At 39.1% G+C, this 19006-nt stretch overlaps 1 protein-coding gene across 3 annotated transcripts in view; it reads left to right on the top strand.

Annotated features, from left to right (window-relative positions):
* The window catches only part of NEBL (nebulette), a 486921-nt gene extending 470862 nt beyond the window's left edge, over positions 1–16059 (top strand). For all 3 annotated transcript variants that reach the window (XM_059729062.1, XM_014608963.3, XM_059729063.1), the window contains one exon: positions 10186–16059. In XM_059729062.1, the coding sequence (XP_059585045.1) occupies positions 10186–10362 (177 nt within the window). In that variant the 3' untranslated portion in view covers positions 10363–16059. The remainder of the gene's footprint in view (positions 1–10185) is intronic.
* The last annotated feature ends 2947 nt before the right edge of the window (positions 16060–19006 follow it).

Here is a 19006-nt window from a genome sequence, read left to right as displayed (position 1 = left end):
TTGCCTACCTCTAGAGTGGTGACAATTGGTGATTTAGGAGTATCTGACCTGATTTAGGAGTTGGTTGTCAGCCATCCTTATGACATGTCCTATCCAATGGAGCTAGTGCCATACAAATATGGCTTCAATGATGGTGGTGGTTTTTGCTTGAGCCAGAACACTAGCATTCATTCTTCTGTCCTTCCAGTTGATATATTAGATTTTTTGAAGATGTCACTGATGGTAACATTCAAAAGATTTTAAGTGTTTGTGATACGTCATCCAAGTTTCACACCCATGCAACAGGGTAGAGATGACAACAAGGTGATAGAAGTTTGGTTTGGGTCCTGACGTCATGACACAATTTTGGAGACATCAGGGTGCAACACTGGTAGATTTTATCTGGTGTTGAATAGTGTTGTCTATGTATACTTTTTTGGAAAGGTGGGTATCCAGGTAGGGGAAACGATTAACATTCTCCAAGGACTGACCTGTAATTTAAAGGTGTGGAGGAGTAGCTGGTTGGTTTGGGGTGGATTGGTAAAGTATCTTGGTTTTTGTTAAATTGACAGTTCAGGCATTTCATATACTTCACAGAAGCAATCAAGAGTGACCTGGAGCTCTTCAGCTGAGTGAGGACACATGACACAAACATTAGTATACTGAAGATCAATAATAGAGGTGTTGGTTATCTTGGATTTCAAAGGTAATTGGTTGGTTGATATTAAAGAGGTTCCCATCCATGCAATATTTGATGCTGACTCCTGGTAGAAGTCTGTCAGCAATGAGTTGTGGAATAACTGAATTGATGGAAAAGAGTGTTAGTGCAATCACATGTCTTCGCTTGACTTCAGTTCTGATAGTGAAGGGTTCAGTTTCCAGTTTGTGTCGTGTCATCATGAAGATGTCTGGTAATGGTAACAAACTTTGGCAGGAATATGCACCTCATCAGAATCTTCCATAGGACCTCTGTTGATTGAATCAAGGCTTTAGTCATGTCATTGAAGGCTTATGGTACTTCTGCAGCTGTCTAGCAATGAAGATCATATCTGTTGTGCTTCTGAATGGTCTGAAATCATATTGGGACGTGGCTAGAATCTCAGTGAGGAAAGTGAAGCTATAGAGGAGAATGAAGGCAAAGATCTTGCCACCTATGGATAGGAGTACAATATCATATTTCCTGCAACCTAATCCATCTCTTTTCTTGAATATGGTCATGATTTTGGCATCTCTCAAGTCACTGGGAATCTGTTCCCATTTCCAGATTTTCATAATAATGATGTGTAGTTGGTGAGGGAGCTTTATTCCATCTTGCTTGTAAATTTCAACTGGTATTCCATCAGGGTCACATGCTTTGTTGTTATTCTTCTGCTTAATGGCTTTTGCACGTTCTTGATAAATTGGTGGATCTGTAAGGTAGTTCTTAGTGGGGTGTTGTGAAATGGCTTTGATGGTATTGTCTTTGATATTAGCATCTCAGTTTAGGTACTCTTGAAAGTGGCTCATTCCAGTATCAGGTGGTAGTGGAGTTGCATCTAAGGAGTGTTGCTCCATCCTTGGAGCTGAGAGGGATGGCTCCTGGTATGCTTGGCCCATATATAGCTTTGGTTTCACTAAAGAAACTATGCATGTCATGGCTATCCACAGACTTTTGAATCTCTTGCTTTGTCCTCCCACCACTTGTTACTTTGCTCTCAATTTTTTCTCTGGGCCTCAGCTTTGATGTGGCGATGACTATCTTGCTGCTTTTTGGAATTGATGTATTCTATGAAGCTTTGAAGACTCTTCTTTTTCAGTCAATGAGAGCTTGTATTTCCCTATCATAATCATCAAACCAGTCATGATGTTTCTTTCTGGAGAAGCTTAGTGAATCTTCATATTCCTCATGGATGCCTTTGTTCAGGCTCTCTAATTAACCAATGGTGTTGAATCAAAAGGGAAATCAGGGAGTTTATCACTGAGTTACTGCTGGAGATCATTGCTTGTAGCAGGCTCTTTCAAGTGCTCAATATTGAATCTCTTTCTTGGTAGTTTCTTTTGTTTGCATCATTTTGGGACAACACAAATGGATATGATGGAACATATCAAATATTAATGATGAAATGCTGATGATCAAATGTTGTTCATGATATCTTCCATTTGTTGCATTGGCGAAATAAGGGGTTTATGAGATTCTGTTCGGAGCGCTAGGTTGGAAAAAGAATTCCATTTGATTTTACTTTCTCCACTTCATCCTTTCCATGTGTTCCTTTTCATAACTCTCTGCTTAGTCTAGTATAAAAGTTACTGTATCTTTTTTGGGTACAGATGACACGACTTGGTTTAAAATGCCATTCTTTTTTAGTTTTGTTATGTGCATTGAGGGTTGGTTCATAGTCACTGATGACTATTACTTGTCTGTTAGTCAGTAGAAGACAATGGGTCATGAGATGCTTGTTGATGCCAACTGGACATTCTATCATCTGAGTAATAATCTTGGCATTGATAGCAAAACCAACGCCATGTATGTGTTTGTCTTTTTTTTGGCTTTTCCTTTCCAAAAGAAGGTGTAGCCACCACCATGCTCTGTGAGTTGTCCCTCTCCTGTGCACATGGTCTCACTATGTGCAGCAATATTAGTATCAAATGGTGCAAGTTCTCTGGCCACAAGTGCCATCCTTTGCTCCAGTCAGTCACTGTTAGTGTTGCCCATTAGGGTGTAAATGTTCCAGGTTGCAAACTTGATGGCTTGATTTGGACCACAGATAGAGTGATCCCACTGCAGTCTACTGGGTTTTCCATTCAGGTGAAATGAGACAGACTATATTTAAGGCACCTTTTCTATCATGCTTCCAAGGTGAGGTAAGCAGAGTGGATCCTAAATAGGCCTTCTCAGTCATGATTGCAGCTGTCGAAATACACATCTGTCTCAGTTCCAACTACAAAAAGACCATCATTACCTCTGTATAGGTCTGTGACTAGGGCCTTCCAGTAGATACTAGCACCTGCCCCTGTTGCCATAGGACTTGCTATTTGGAAGGAGGATGCCTGCATGTGTGTTCTTTTAACATGGGGATGCAATTGCATATCAGAAACTGCACAATACTTTGTGGGAAGAAAACCTAGACTACAAGTTTTTTATTTTGCTTCAGCCCTCATGTACCTTTGCAACCATTGTGATGTATTCTTGTTTCATCCACCTGCTTTGCTGGTGAGGACTTTTATCTTCATTTTTGGATTGCTGTTAGCCTGGAAACCTCACTCTCACCCTTGTTGTTATGAGTGGTTACTGGGAGTAGAAAACTCCAGACAGCATCACTCTTGAGGTCATTTGTAGCACAGAAGCCTCTCCACCTAACCTTGCCCAACTCATCATCAGAAGCAAATTCCCCACTGTTCAACAGGTATCAAATGGGACATAGCCTTGCAAAATGCAAAACCTGTCAACTCATCTCCACTGCTACAACACTCAACACCTCTCATGATGAACCCATCTGAATCTATGAATCTGATACATGCCTTATCCTTGTCCTTGCATTCAAAAGTTTGCCTAATTTGGTTGCAAGCATGTAGTTGGTCCAATAAAAGATATCACCCACAAAAATCATTGCCTGTCACATTATTTGTGGGCCATCACAGCTACAGCATCACTCCAATGGCACCAAAACATGGAAGATATATGAATCAGCTGCTTACAATGGAAAATCCACAATGTAAAGAAAAAAGAAGCCAGCCTACACAGCAACATCTTTCTAAGCTTCTGCAACAAACATAACATCACCCCAAGGAGACTCGTCTTCTGCAACCTTCTAGCAATGCACACAACTCCATATATGCAACACAGCTATGCAGGAGGACTGTAGAAAAGCAGAGAAATGATTATCTGATCTATACCAAAAGGGATCAACTTAAACAGGGATACCTGTTCTTGTCTCTGTATCTCCAAAAGGATCTTGTGTGCAGTTCTGGTCTCTGCATTTCCAAATAGATGCAGTAGAATTAGAAAAGATAAAGAGAAGGAACACCAGAATGATCAGGGGTATGGAGCAGTTTCCATACCTGGAAAAACTAAAAAGGCTTGGACTCTTCAGTTTGAAAAGGAGAAGGCCGAGGGGGGATATGGTAGAGGTCTATAAAATCATGAAGTGTGTGGAAAAAGTGAACAGGAACTGTTAATTACAAAGTAATTAGAATACCAGAATGTGCGGGCCGGGCCCCGATCCCGCCGCCAAGTGCGAGTTGGGGGGGGGGGGGGTGGCGCGATCCGCGGCCTGTCTTTGTGCATGCGGGCTGTGGCCAGCAGCCCGGGCATGCGAGGTCGAAGAAAACCGGTGGTGAGCTAGAATTAGTCACAAACGCGTAGTGGTTGATTAAAAGATTATTTACTTACACCCAAAGATGGTAGTGGTGTAGGCTGGACAGCTTTCCAGGTGCAGCTCCGCTTAAATCCTCGTTGGAGGACTACGACAAATTCTTTCCCACGGAGTTGTTTAGGCTCCACGGGTTCGGCAATTCTTTACCACGGAGTTGTCGAAGCTCCGTGGGCCGTCCGGTTCCCAGGCCCCGGAGTTGTTTAAGCTCCGTAGGTTCGAAAATTGGGTTCGGTTCCCTGGTCCCCTGGAGTTGTTAAGACTCCGTGGGTTCGAAAATTGGGTTTACAGGAAAGGGATACGTCTTGGATTGCGCTCGGTGACGGGGAGAGGCTAGAGGCGGTTTGTTCTTTTGTTCCCCCCTCCGGAGTTGTTAAAGCTCCGTGGGTTCGGTTATTAAGCCTCTATTGCCTGCTTAAGAGAGGCGCATTGGGTCCGCAAGGGTCCACATCGCTTACAGATCTTCACACAGTGCGAAGTCTCCTCCTCCTGGCGAGTTCTGTATCTCTCCAGTTTTCCTCTCTCTCCTGATGTTCGTGGAGTCCTCCAACTTGGGCGGAAACGACTCAAGCCTTTTGTACGGCTAGCAAGCCAATAGCTAGCTGCCACGTATGCCTACATTTAGAACCGGCCAATAATGTGGCGCGAATCTAAATACAAATGGTGGGAACTCCTTTGCAACGTGCATCACTAGTATGCAGCAAAGAAATACACCCTGCAAAGAAGCTACAAAACGGCGGGAAAGCCTTTTGCACCCGGAGCTCCCCTCCACAGCAGAGAACTCCACCATGCAAAGAAACTATAATTTGGCGGGAAAAATAATTTAGCGGTGCCAAAGCACACACAAACAAAAACCACAACTTTGGGTTGTGACACAGAATACTAGAACTAGGAGGCACCAACTAAAATGAGTAGGAGACAGGTTTAAAACTAACAAGATAAAGGTATTTTTTATAGTGCACATAGTTAACTTGTGCAGTTCATTGACACGGGAGCTGGTTGAGGCAGATAGCATAGTCAGGTTCAAAAAGAAACTAGATAAATTCCTGGATGAAAGATCAAAAGGGTTGGAGATGTTTTCTTTTTCATCTCTTAACCAATAATGGTAGATTCCAGGGTGGGTTATGAATAGAGAATAGATCACTCTAGATATATCTGGTTCAATGCTCCCCCTCTATAGCATCCAGTCCCAAAATCCAACAATGAAATAGTAATAAAACCAGCAGACAAAGGTGGAGCTATAGCCATCCTCAGTTGTCAAGACCACATTAATAAGGCCAACAGACAAGTCTCTGACACCAACTACTATAAAGAATTTGAAGAGGACCCTGCAGCAATATTCACTCTAGAACTGGAAAATATTATCATATCCTTTCCAATCCAGTTTTATGAAAACTACTTCCACTAATTTACAACTCTCTTACCCCAGGAACTTGCTATAGCTCCCAAAGATTCACAAACAAGGTAACCCTGGGAGACTCATCATATCCAATTGTGGCACCCTCACTGTAGAGCTATTGGGATTCATATAAACTATCCTGAAACCACTTCTAACCCAAAGAGCAAGTTTTCAACAGGATACAACATGCTTCCTCAACAAAATCCAAAACATCAACCACCTCCCTGATAAGAAGGCCAGACTTGCAACAATGGATGTCACCATTCTGTGCACTAATATCCCACATGATGAAGGCACAGCTGCCTGCCTGAAATGTGTGAGAACATAGAGTACACTCAGATTTGCAACAAGGTTTCACCAATCATCCACAATTTCACTTTCAGCAGTCATCACTTCCTCCAAACTATGGGCACGTGGATGGGCACAAATGTGGCTCCTCTATGCCAACCTTCTCTTGAGCTACCTGGAGAAAGAATTTCTAGAAAACTGCACCATCAAACCTGGACTATACCTGCATTATATAGATAATATGTTCATCATCAGGACTGAACATCTGATAAATCACTTATTCATTTCCATCACAGATTTAACAACTATCACCCCTTGATCATACTTTCTCTGGAATACTCAAACACTAATATCAACTTTCTAGATGCCACAGTCCATATCCAGGATGGTTTCCTACAAACAACCATATGCAAACAACCCATAGACTAACATACCTGTCTACAAAACTAGCAATCATCTCAAGCACACCAAAAAGCTGTGATCTACAGTGAGGCTGTCAGATACCATAACAAAAATCTTTGCCTCTTCCATAAGTTACTTAAATGTATTTTTAAAATACCTTATTCAAGTAATTTAGGCTTGAATAATTCTGTTATATAGCCCAGACTACATTCTGAAGTGATAATTAGACACCAAGTGTTTATAGGATTATTATGGAGATTTCTCCTGACAGCCATTTAACACCTAATTAGGTGCTAAGGCTGTAACTTTGGGTTTCACAGCAGCATTAAGGCCCTATTAAATTTTTTAAAAGTCAGAATGTATCAGATAGACTTTATAACTTTGCCCTATTGTGATGCAGTCAAGGAGGCTTAAATGAGTCACACAGGTTAAAAAACAACCCCTCCTTCCCACCCTCAAAAAAAAAAAGAAAAAAAAAAGGCATGGTTCCAGGGAGCTGAGCTTCTTGTCAAGGGACATGTTTATTAAATGTTTTCCTTGTGGAAGTAAAGAAGGAGATGAATTCATGACTGCTGAGCTTTTCATCATCAGATGAGCTTCACTGTAAAGGTGCAGTAAAATGATAGTATACAAAGCAAGAATGAAGTACCGTTTATAGCAGATTTTCCACATAGCCAATTCTATAGCACCTGGTATTTAACCACAAGTTAATTTTCCTCTCATTTAGAGCTGTCTTGTATCTATTATTCACTCAGAAGGGAAAGAAGATGCAAAACAACTGATTCTGTATCCAGTATGATGGTGCTTATGAGAGCCCCCTTACTACAAAGCTGTGGTAGGTGACCCCCAGGCTTCAAATGGCCCATATAGATGTTTCTGAGGTCCCTGGCAGACATGAATACAATCACATGATTGGGATATAAGGAATTGTTTATGCCCATTCCCTAAAATCATGAACCCTGACATGCCAGGCAGGATACACCATTTCTGGGATGGGACATAAAATTCTTTAGATTTGAATCATATGACTGCCAGGGTGTACAGCTGGGGATCAGGGAACTCCCCAGTTTCTCAGCTGCACATGCTTTTTGAAGGTTCATGGCACTCTTTCAGGTTACCAGTGTAAAGGGAGCTCAGTTTGCCAGTGTAAAGGGAGCCTGGCAACAGGGACTCCAGTCCCTGATGCTGGTTCCTGGGGCACTGTCAAGTTGAAAGGCAAGTCTTTCAATGGGCAGATGGCATCTGTGTCCCAGGCTCTGATCCTTCCCCCCTGCCCAATCTTGATAATCAACTGATTGTTGGGCTCAAGCAGGTGGGTGGTCTCAAGTTCAGGACATATGCTACTTGTTATACTTATAGCACAATACAAACCAGCCACAAAAATGTTTCACATTTAACTTAGAACAACTTGGATTCATAGATGTTTGGGTCAGAAGGGACCTTAGCAGATCATCCAGTCTGACCTCCTGCCCTGGGCAGGAAAGAGCACTGGGGTTAGATGACCCCATCCAGGTGCATGTCCAGCCTCCTCTTAAAGATCTCCAAGGTAGGGGAGAGCACCACCTGCCTTGGAAGACCATTCCAGGTTCTGGCAACCCTTACCATAAAGAAGTTCTTCCTGATGTCCAACCTAAATCTGCTCTCCACCAGTTTGTAGCCATTGTTCCTAGTTACTCCAAGGGATGCCCTGGTAAACAGAGCATCTCCTATTCCTTGCTAATGAATTTGTAGGCGGCCACAAGGTCACCTCTCATCTGTTGTGGAGGCTGAAGAGATCCAGGTCCCTCTATCTTTCCTCACAGGGCTTTGCCTTCAGGCTCCTAACCATACGAGTGGCCCTCCTCTGAACCCTCCTCTGAACTTTGTGGTTGATTTGCCATTTTTCTGCACCATGAGTTGGCTGAATATGTGGCATGTTACAATTTATCAGTCAACATGTTAATCACATGATAGGTCAGCCAGGGCCCTGGATTGTGAAATGTCCAACTGTGATAAATTTAGGGTATTTACCTGGCCTGGAATATCAAAACCAGTTTCCCGTGTGTGCTGCATCCATTTACCCAAAGATTCCTAAAATCACCGCTTCAAAACCTCACACATTGATACAAGGCACAGCTTACATTTTCATTTTTAAAAATATAATTAAACTTGAACATGAAGCAGCCTTGTGTTATCTTTCCAGATTGGAGGCAGGTTCCTTAATTTATCTCTTAAATTATAGAGTTGATCCTACTGATTTGTTTTGGGGTTTTTTTTTTTGCTAACATTAACTGTTTGTTCTGTTGATCACTTTAGCTAAAACATCCATCTTATGTTGCTGGTTATGATAGACATCAGTCATTGAATCTTAGGACTGTAAGTGGCCTAAGTGATATCTAATCTAACTTTTTACGCCAATGCAGGATTTGTTTTTTCTAAACCATCCCAGGTAGATTCCTGTCCACTTTGTCCTTGAAAAAGAGCTGTTAGGTCAGTGACCTGTGCCTCTTGAGCTACCCCAGCTTCTCTACTTGAGAGAGTGGTAGGAAAGAATACTGAGACCTCCCATGAGCTTTTAATGAGTGGCTCCTGTGGCCTCCAGCCAAAGAAAATTTGGGGAAGGCTCATTCTCCAGATAGAGTAAGTGTAAAACTAAACATGCCCTAGAAGAATCTGGGGAGAATCTACTCTAAATGAGTGTGAAGCCACAGTGTGCAATTCAGTAGACAACTGAATATGATATAAATATGAAACTTTTTTTTCATTTTGGAAGGAAGAAACACTGTGCTTCCTACTGACAAAGGAATAGAAAAGACTGAGGCAGTTAATGATAGTACTTTATACTCTGTTTGGATTTACATTAAAATGAGACAATCCATGGATGTAGATGTCTGCCATTCAGTAAAAAAATATAATTTCAGCCTTAAGCATAACCTGACCCTGCTAGGAACAAGAGTAATCCTAGAGTTTCCTCAAAGACTGTGAAGAATAATAAAATACCAGCTCTCAGCCTAAAAAGTTGCATGTAAACAAAATTTTGCTCATAGACATGCTTACAAAAACAATAAAATATCACAACGTTGTGCCTGAATACTCCTTAAAATTTGATGTATACCTGAATGATGGTAAATATATATATTCATACAGATATATACATAGGCATCTTAAGTCTCATCCATTCTGTTTCTCCTAAGGGAAAAGCATGTGTTAGATAACTTAAGGTAAAATCCTAGCAAGGAAGAGAGAGTTTATAGTTTTGAAATGATGTAACAGGTTAAATAACTTGAGTTAAAAGCAGAGCTTTTTTTCACATTGGAACCGGCCTGCTTGGGATTATCCAAACAGGGAGCAGAAACAGTACTATGTGGCTCAGATGGACAGCTACAGAGTGAAAAATGAATCTTGGTTAACAAATAACTGAAGCAACAATTATGGGGAATATTTTAAGAGAAATGTGTTAGCTTGAATATGTTTGGTGAAAGAGTTTTGAGTGTATTCATCAAAATCACTATCTTTTTTTATCCAGAAAGGGGACTTGAATTTGTTGAATAAACTATTTGGCATGAAGCATTCACCCAGTTCCTTTCTGGGAGATACCTGTTGGATATTAAGCCTTATCTTCTCTTTCTGTATACGCATTTGAACACTATAATGATGAAACTTATTAAAGATTCCCTTCCTTCCTCTCTCTCTCCCTCTCTCTCTCTCTCTTTTGTATGTTTGCAAGAGGGAGGCGATATGTCATTCTGTGGTGGGTACTTCATGGTTTGGCTTCTTTTCCTTTAACAGAGAACATACAGAGCTATGTATGACTACAGTGCTCAAGATGAAGATGAAGTTTCCTTCAGGGATGGTGACTATATCGTCAATGTGCAACCAATTGATGATGGCTGGATGTATGGTACTGTTCAGAGAACTGGGAAAACAGGAATGCTTCCAGCAAATTATATTGAGTTTGTTAACTAGTTTTTGTCTCTAGTCCTTTAAGCTTTACTCAAAACTTAACCTTTTAAAAAAATCAGAGAAAACTTTTATGACCACACACTCCTTACTTTGTCACTGTTATAACAGTCCATATTCACAAGCATAAGCCAACATACTGGTCCTTTACTGAAAAAAAAAATCAACAAGAAGCTTTGAGCTTGAAAACAGCATTGCTTAATAATAATGCTCTCTAAAAACATCATGTGGAAGACTGGTGTTGCTAATCATGTAAAGGTTTCTGTCAATTAATTGTAAAGGAGAAATGCCTTTCCCATAGATATAAAGAGGTTCTTTCTCTTTTAAACATAACCATAAAATGGATTCTTTTCTTATATCACTTTGCAGTCACAAGAAACTTAATACTCTTAGTTTAATAACACTCTCTAATAATGTGAAAGCTCTTTAACATTTGAGCAGTTAATATGCGAATTAAAATGACAAGTCAACAATTTTAAATAATGGCGGGTAACATACTGGTAGAAACCCTACTGCCCAGCAGCCTTATACGTAACTTGAAAGTCTGCTTTGACAGTGAAAAATTCTCAACTCCCACTTGCCCACACAATTTCATTCATTGCTGAATCTTCCATTTGCTCTCATTCATGACTGTGACCTTCCCTTCTGTCAGTTTGGCCTGCTACCCAATTCATCAGTTGTAACCATTCCTTGATTCATGGCATATCGGTATCTTTTACACAGAGCATTTCCCATAGGCACTATCCAGAGTGCAAAACCTAATTGCCACCTCTTCTATTTCCCTTTAATAATACTTAGCATTTAGATAGCAGCTTCCATTAAAGCACTGTACATGCAATAATTCACTTCACTTCCTTTATCCTTCTCTGTATTACTGCTGTAAATAGCCAGTCTGGGGCCCACATGACATGTGGCAACATGAAACACATAGCTACATTCCTTGTTCTAACATGCGACTAACTTAATGGCAACTTTGCTGACAAGCTGATATTCCCACCTCTGCTGCATCTCCATAAACAAGTTGAGAGAAGCTCTTATTTTGTACTGAATTTGAGTCCAGTGGCATACACCTTCAGTTTCTTCCAAAACTTTCCCATTGTATATGTGAAGCCATTTGGTTATCCCAAAATGGGCTATACCCATACAAAATGATTAATGAAAGACAAATGTCATTGACCTCTGCTGATGCTCACGGTAGCACCACAGGAATGCTAAGCATACAACTGTTCTACCAGTTCTGTTCCACCTTCCTTCTTTACCTAAGGATAAAAAAGGAAAGCTATCAGCTCTTTTTTTTTTTCAGGTATTTTTTATCCTTAGATCTAACAGAACCCTTCATTCCTGCATAAAAAGTCTTCAGATTTTGGTTTCAGTACTAAAATGTAAATATTATTGTCCCAACTTTTATGCAACTTCATTACTTCTCTTCTACTTTAAGCCACATTCAGACCAAGCTAAAGGAGAAAAATAGTACCAGCTGCAATCTTTCTGGCTTCAATTTTCTGAGACATTATCAGGACACTATCTAGAATGCAGCCATATTGCAGCCATGACGATTTTGTTCCTGATAAACTGTCGGCTATTTTTTCCAGTGCTCCTTCAGCTTGGAGTCAGGATTGAAGGATTCATTGGAATCTCAGTAGTGAGATGCAACAGGTGAGATGCTTTATCACTGAAGTTCCAGTCCTGAAAAGAGAAACCTAGTGTCAGATACTCCATCACAAAGCTCCATTGACTTTAACTGGACTCCTCTTGGATGCTTTGTTCCTGCCATGTTGTTCTCCTTACAGGATTCTTGCCTAAGTCAGAGGGACCACAAAATCCTGTAAACCTTCATGGGGAATGTGTATGTGTTTAAGAAACACATATGGTTGTTTTTTTTATTCTGATGGTTCATAAATACTCATGTATTCAGACATGAGTTAAAAATACTAGCCAGAGAGCTGCCATTTGAAATTTGGCAAGTGTGCCAGTGATCTTGTATGTATTAGATTTACAAAATAGAGACTAAGTTATACTATGTTTTTAGAGAATTTTATATTTCTGGTTTCACAAAGTCACCAAGCTGGCACTATTTCATTTAACAGAAATGAAGGAAAGCAATAAGTATTCATGATGGGAGAAAAAAACCCAAAAACAAACAACAGCCACCCCCAGCCCCTGAAACCCTGTTAGTGCTAGATAGCTGCCAGCTCTGCTTTGCATAATATTTAAAAACAACGAGTTCATGCAATTCCACTGGATAGTTAACTAGGGGGCCTATCCAAAGCTGGCAGACAGAGAACAATAACTTTCAATGATTATGTTTAAAAAATATAGTAGTGAGTCCATAAATATTGAAAAGTAAGTGGGGTACCTATATTTTCTTGTCAGATAACTCATTTTAAGGATGATGCTTTTGGGGTTCAGGAGCATGTCCTGAGGTGGTTAAAACCAGGAAAAATAACTCGGTAAGGATGGAACTTTTTTGTTCCATAGATAGGCCTGAGTCTGCAACTACACTGTGCTTTTAATATTCTGTGGAAGACAGCATGAGTTTTGCTTAGGGAGCAGCTGCAGCCACAGGCCCTTATCCTTTATTGTAGACTTCCATAACAAATTTGCTAGCTTTGCAAGTCAAGCAACTTCTTTCAAGCTGCTGATACTTTAAGCCAAGCCTAAAAGCTCTCTGAAAAGCAGTCTGGTTTTGCATCAGCTATAATCACCAGTCTTCAACAACAGATAAGAAAATAATACTTTATGATGGCTGGCAAATTTTTCTGATGATGTCTGAGGTAGAACTGGATATCACTTGCTGTTGTGCTGCTATTTTAGCTTTTTAGTGCTGACAACAGTAAAAATAAGTTGTCAGTGTGCTAAGCAGATATAAATAAAAAGATGCATAAGGAACAGATATATATAGTATCAAGTTGCTGTTTTTAGTGTCTTAAAAAGAAGCCCATAATCACACTAGCATTCTTCACGCTAGCTTGGAAGATAAATATTTAGTATTGAACTCTGTATGTACGTTAAAAAGGAAATTCAGAAATAAGTATTTTATGAAATTAGAAGACTATGTTATGCTAAGCAGTGGAAATAAAATTATCTTTTTGAATTTTGAATATTCTATAGCCTGGCAAAGTATTTAAAGCAATTTCCAAAATAAAAAAGGTCAAGAAAACAAAACAGTATGTGAATCATATTTCTCTTGAGAATGGTGTATCATCATAATTTCTGATCTCTGCTTAAAATAATGAATGTTTAGCATTTCTTGTAGTGAAATCTTTTACTAATTCATGCTCATTTAGCTTTTATTTTAATATAGAACAAACTAAATTCTCATTACAGAGCACTGTTATTAGCAGAGTTTCTCATTTCTCAGAATGTGTGTGCCCAGTTAGCAAAATCTTTTGAGATCCAAAATATTTTCTCTACAAAATCTCATGTGAACACCCAAAATTTGCAAGCTCAGTTTCTTACAAGGAGTTTCTTAGGCCGTGCTAGTATGCAGTGGAATGTCAGGGTAATTCAGTGCAAAATACTGCTTTTTCATCCTTAAAATAGCCAATAAGCAGGGATAGTGCAAATCTATTTCTTCTAGTTTAACGCAGTGCTTCAACATTACTCTTTATCTGTTGCTTACATGGACACATCTCACTGGAGAAGGAAAGGACCTGTCTAAAGAGGCAGTATTCTGAGACATTCTATACTTGGGAGTTCATTCATCTCTAAGGACATGTCTACATGTTGCCTTTTGGAAGTACTAATGCATGGCGCAGTACGGGCGGTTACTGTACCATGCATGTGGCATACAGGTAAATTTTGCCACTGTGTCACTGTAATGGCACGCTATACCTGGTGCTACACACATGATCACTACATCGCCATAGCATGCTGTACAGCAACATAACACATCATGTATGTAGACATGCCCTAAGTGCTGCAAAAAGAAGGGCACTATAATCTGCTATTTTCCTTTATGGACACACATAAAGGTAACATAGTAAATAAGATAAAAATACACATAAAAGTACAAAAAACAAATGGGCACCTTGAGCCTCATTATCTTACTTGCCTATTTACTTGCCCACCTTTTTTTTTTCCTAAAGAAAGCTACAGATACTTCAGCTGTAATAATCCAGTACAGAAGATTAGTATTTAATATTGATGAAATGGGATTCTCATGATTACATTTGACATACTACACACCATTTAAACTGATCAGGTTTTGACAGGGAATCATCAATGCATTATATCCTTGATAAATACATCTCTCCTAAGATATCCTTTGGGATAAAGAAGGCCTTAAGCAATGAGGATGACATTAATTTTAGTTTTTATTGTACAATGGCTACATGTCACTTTATGTTATAAAATAGTCAAATACACAAAGTGGCAGAATGTGGAATGAGAAATAAAATCTGTTAGACCTTAAGTGTTTTGAATAGCATTCTACATTAAATATGGAGCAAGCTTTAGTGACTAAATATTTAAATTGTGTCCTAAAAAGGGCAACAGATGCTATCTAATGGTAGATCTCCAGACTACTGCATACACGTGAGTGTTTTGTGCTGGCAGAGGCAAAATTGCTGGTGTGAGCTAAAAGAATAAAGCATTCTGCAATGCTTATGCTGTAGGAACCCCCAGCTCCAAATCCTATCGCCCCTCTGGAAGAAAACTTGTAGCTATTTTCCTTCCTTACCTTCCTGCACTACAACCGTATACTGAAAGGAATTCATATGCTTTTTTGTGTCTGATACATAGAGTTTGCATATTGTACTTAAGTTGTAATCCGGTTGCTGTTGAAACTTTTTTTTTTAATTTTAGGGGGAAAAGTAAGTTATACTGTAGCATTACAATCACGTGTACTTAGTATTACATATTACAAGTTGCTAGGCCAACAGAAAGCAGCACTGACTGTATTAATATTGATTAGCATGATGTGGAATCACACTCAGCTGTTGGTTTTTGCAGTGTGATATAAAAAGCAAAAATGAACCGCTGTGCAGTTTGGCATATATTTGCTTTACAGTGTGTAAAGTTCTAGTTATTTTGCAAAAATGTACTTTATTTGGGAATATGCCGTTATGAAGGAAATGTTTGGGTTTTTTTCAAAGGATGGGAATTATTACCAGATTCTTTGATGTATTGATATAATTTGGCTTTTGTTATGCAAAAAGTTAACACCAGCTATTAAAATATATTTTAGTAGAAATGCTTTAATTCCTGTTTTTTTCCCCTCTACACTGTGAATCTTTAAGCCTTGGTGGACTAGAGCAACATCATGCTGCCCAAGCTACTAACCTATGCAAACTAGTTCACATTTTAGTTGTCACAGTGGATGTAACATAAAAATTTATTTTGCATAACATGATATGGCGTTCAAATAAAATAGTAAACCCAGCATTATGTATGTATTATATTAATAAACAACATGCTTCAAAGCTACCATACCCATTAATATAGTTTATAAGAGTTGATTATTTTTTTCTTTAACCAAGGATGCTTTACATTTTTCAGACATAAATGGAAAATATGCCATAAATATGGCTGAAATCTGGTTACCAGCAGTGTTTTCCTAAAATAGCATTTTATTTCAGAAATGCGCTTTTTTTAGGAGATGAATATGCTTTCTTCAGACTGTATTTGTAACCCATCAATAGCACATTCATTTCACATTTCATCTCCCTTGGTTTGCTTAAATAAATACAAGTAATAAGTAAATGGAGTCCTCTGATTTGACTCATAATGGTTTACTGTTCTTTGAATTATCGGTTGGTTAGGCATGTTTTTATTACAGCATATCACTAACCAAAATAAATTGAATTCCTGGCTTCTTTATGATAATTCCCATTAAATCAAACCAAGTGTCTTTGCTCAGTTTAATTTACTTATACTAGTAAATTACTTTAAAAAATCCAAAAATACTTTTTATTAAAATAAATCACAATATATGATGTATTTGGAACTGCTAATAACATACAGTAATAGATTACCTTTGCCTAATTGTGTATTACTTATTTCAGTAATAAAAGTGCAGCCCCATCCTCTGCAAGAGAACCTTTTAATTTTTAGCAACTATTATTCTGAAAAAGGGGAAGAATATAAAATGCTATTAACTATGGATGAATACAAAAGAAAACACACAAATAGAGAGTAGTTGGTGAAGTCCAACTAAATAATACATTTCCCACTCTATAGCATTTCTTGATAGGAACATATGTTACAGTTTTGCGTGAAGTCTCATTATATATAATACATTGATTCCTCACTCTACAATGTTTTTGTATATTAGGCATGTCCCTGCTACAGCCTTTTATACTGTAGCAAACACCAATTTTTAATATGAGCTAAAATAAACTAGTCAAAGTGCATTTTACTTGCAAATCCTTCCCATAGTCTGTTAAAGCAGCTGGAACACCAGATTTTCTGTCTCTGTCCTAAATATATCCATCAGGCAAAGGTTCTCATCTTGCGAAATGTTGATGTTAAGTCAGTGGAATTCATCAGAGATGTTCAGCGTCTCAGAAAATCATGCCTTTTTTAACAGCAATATCAGTTGTAACAAATAATTGGGATGAAGAAATTTCAGTTTCTCTTGTCTTCATTGCTTCCTTGGACACACATTAAAGCCACCCACATTACCAGAGGACTTTCTAGAGCAGTAGTTGGCAGTTAGAAGGCATTGGTACAAATCCCTTGAATTATAGAGTGTGAGGGTATATATACATGTCTCTGTTTTAATTCTTTCTTGGTTCCTGTCTTTTACAGAACCAGCTTCTTTCTTTTTTCCTCCATTTTGTATTAACACAAATACTTGTAAAACTATTCTTAATGTTTAAAATATAAAAAATATAGCATCTGATTCAGAAAAAAAACATTTAAGTGTGTGCTGATAACAATGGGGCTTTAGTACATGCCTAATGGTTTGCTAAATAGGAATAAGCTTAAGCCAAGACTTGGGGGTACAGGAGAAATGACTCTTGGCAAATTTTTCATTCATTTTTTATTGTTTGGGGCTTTGCCCAAACTTTAGATCTTGGTGTTTCTGCACAGCTGTCACACTGAACAGTCTGGCTGCATCAATATGAAGCTCAACAGAGGCTAAATTAACCCTCCTAAAAAGCTGGAAGGTAATTTTGTGACTCCAGGGGTACTCAGTCTCCCAATATGTTAGAAGCTGTTTTTTTTTTAATTATTATTCTCTATCTGTGGAAAGTATAGAGGAAATGTGATTATGAAAAGGAGGGGGGTGCTTCAGAGGGCAACCAGCACTTCAGTGGTGGCTGCAATCTTCCTAGCTCCAAGTGCATCCTGGTCCCCACAAGTTGATCTGTGCCACAACTTCTTCCAGCTTCAGCTGCTCTCCCAGGTTGTGCATGATGCTCAGGCCACAGTTAGACATGTTGGTGCCCTCAGTTCCCTGCCATTTCAGGTGCAATCAGCAAAGACCCCCTATGCCTGAAGAAGGATGATTGCACTCAAAGGCTTGCAAAAAACTTTTTTCCAATTACTCAGTTGGTCTAATAAAAGATATCTCATCTACCCAAAGAACCGTGCCTGCCAATCTTTCTCATACCTTTTTAATAGCAAAGGATTCAAAATTAATTCTACAGGGAATTAAAATGTATGTTGCAGGAAAATCCATGCTGATTTCAATTTAGTTTAGCTTCTCAATGTAGGAGATGCATGAAAAAAATGGTATTACATACACTGCTATATTTTCCCAAAGGGAACTGAACACTGATAAGGGTATAGAAACTAAAAGTCAAATAACAACTGACCATATGATCAAGGATTAATAGCATGTTATAAAATTATTGTACAGTAACTAATCAAAATGAATAGATTTTCCCCCCATTTAGGAACATTTGTATACAAGCAAACTAAAATACTGGCCTAAAACCTTTCAGTTTATTATTTGTGTATTTGTATAATCAGTTTATTCATTATGTCATTCTGGAGTGTTGTTTATAGGCATTGGTTTAGGCCAGTGGCACTTAGGCTGTGTGTGTATATTCAGATAATTTGGGAGAATTCTCCCAGGTTTGTTCTCCTGATAGAAAAGCTTACCCAGAGGCTCATGTACAGACATTCAAATGCTGAGGCCGTCAAGAGTGGAGAGCTTGCAGGGCTGACACTATGCAGCCAGTAGGGGCCTCTGTGCCTACATCTCAATGTGCTTTGCAGGCTCCCTTAGTCTGCCTGGTGACAGATGGAAGCAGTGAGTAGGGCAGCTCTGATCAGCTGACCCAGACTGTCCATGGTCAGCCTGTGTTTTCTTGCAGCACAATGTGGGGATTGTGAAGGAAGCATGTTATGCTCCCTTCTGGAGCAACAAAGTCCAGTGAGTGACACTCTCTCCCTGTGGGGAGGAGGGTGTTAGGTGGGTGCAGAAGAGGGGATTGGTGAAGGACTATCTTCTCTTGAGAGAGAAGACACTGTATATACAGACATTTGCTTTCCCAGGAGTTCTTTAACCCTGGTTCCCAGGTTATTTTTCTCCTGGGGTGGCCATATTTACTCTGGGAGCCTGAACATCTGTACAATTGTGGCTTCTCCTTGGAGAACAGGAAATCTCCCAGGACAAAGTGAATGTCTATATGTTGCCTTAGTTTTGATTAGGTTAAAGGTCACATGATCACTCACTGATAACCAACCAAAATACATA

The sequence above is a fragment of the Alligator mississippiensis genome, chromosome 5, assembly GCF_030867095.1.
Source record: "Alligator mississippiensis isolate rAllMis1 chromosome 5, rAllMis1, whole genome shotgun sequence".
Classification (NCBI taxonomy): domain Eukaryota; kingdom Metazoa; phylum Chordata; order Crocodylia; family Alligatoridae; genus Alligator; species Alligator mississippiensis.
This window is presented reverse-complemented; position numbering and strand designations above follow the sequence as displayed.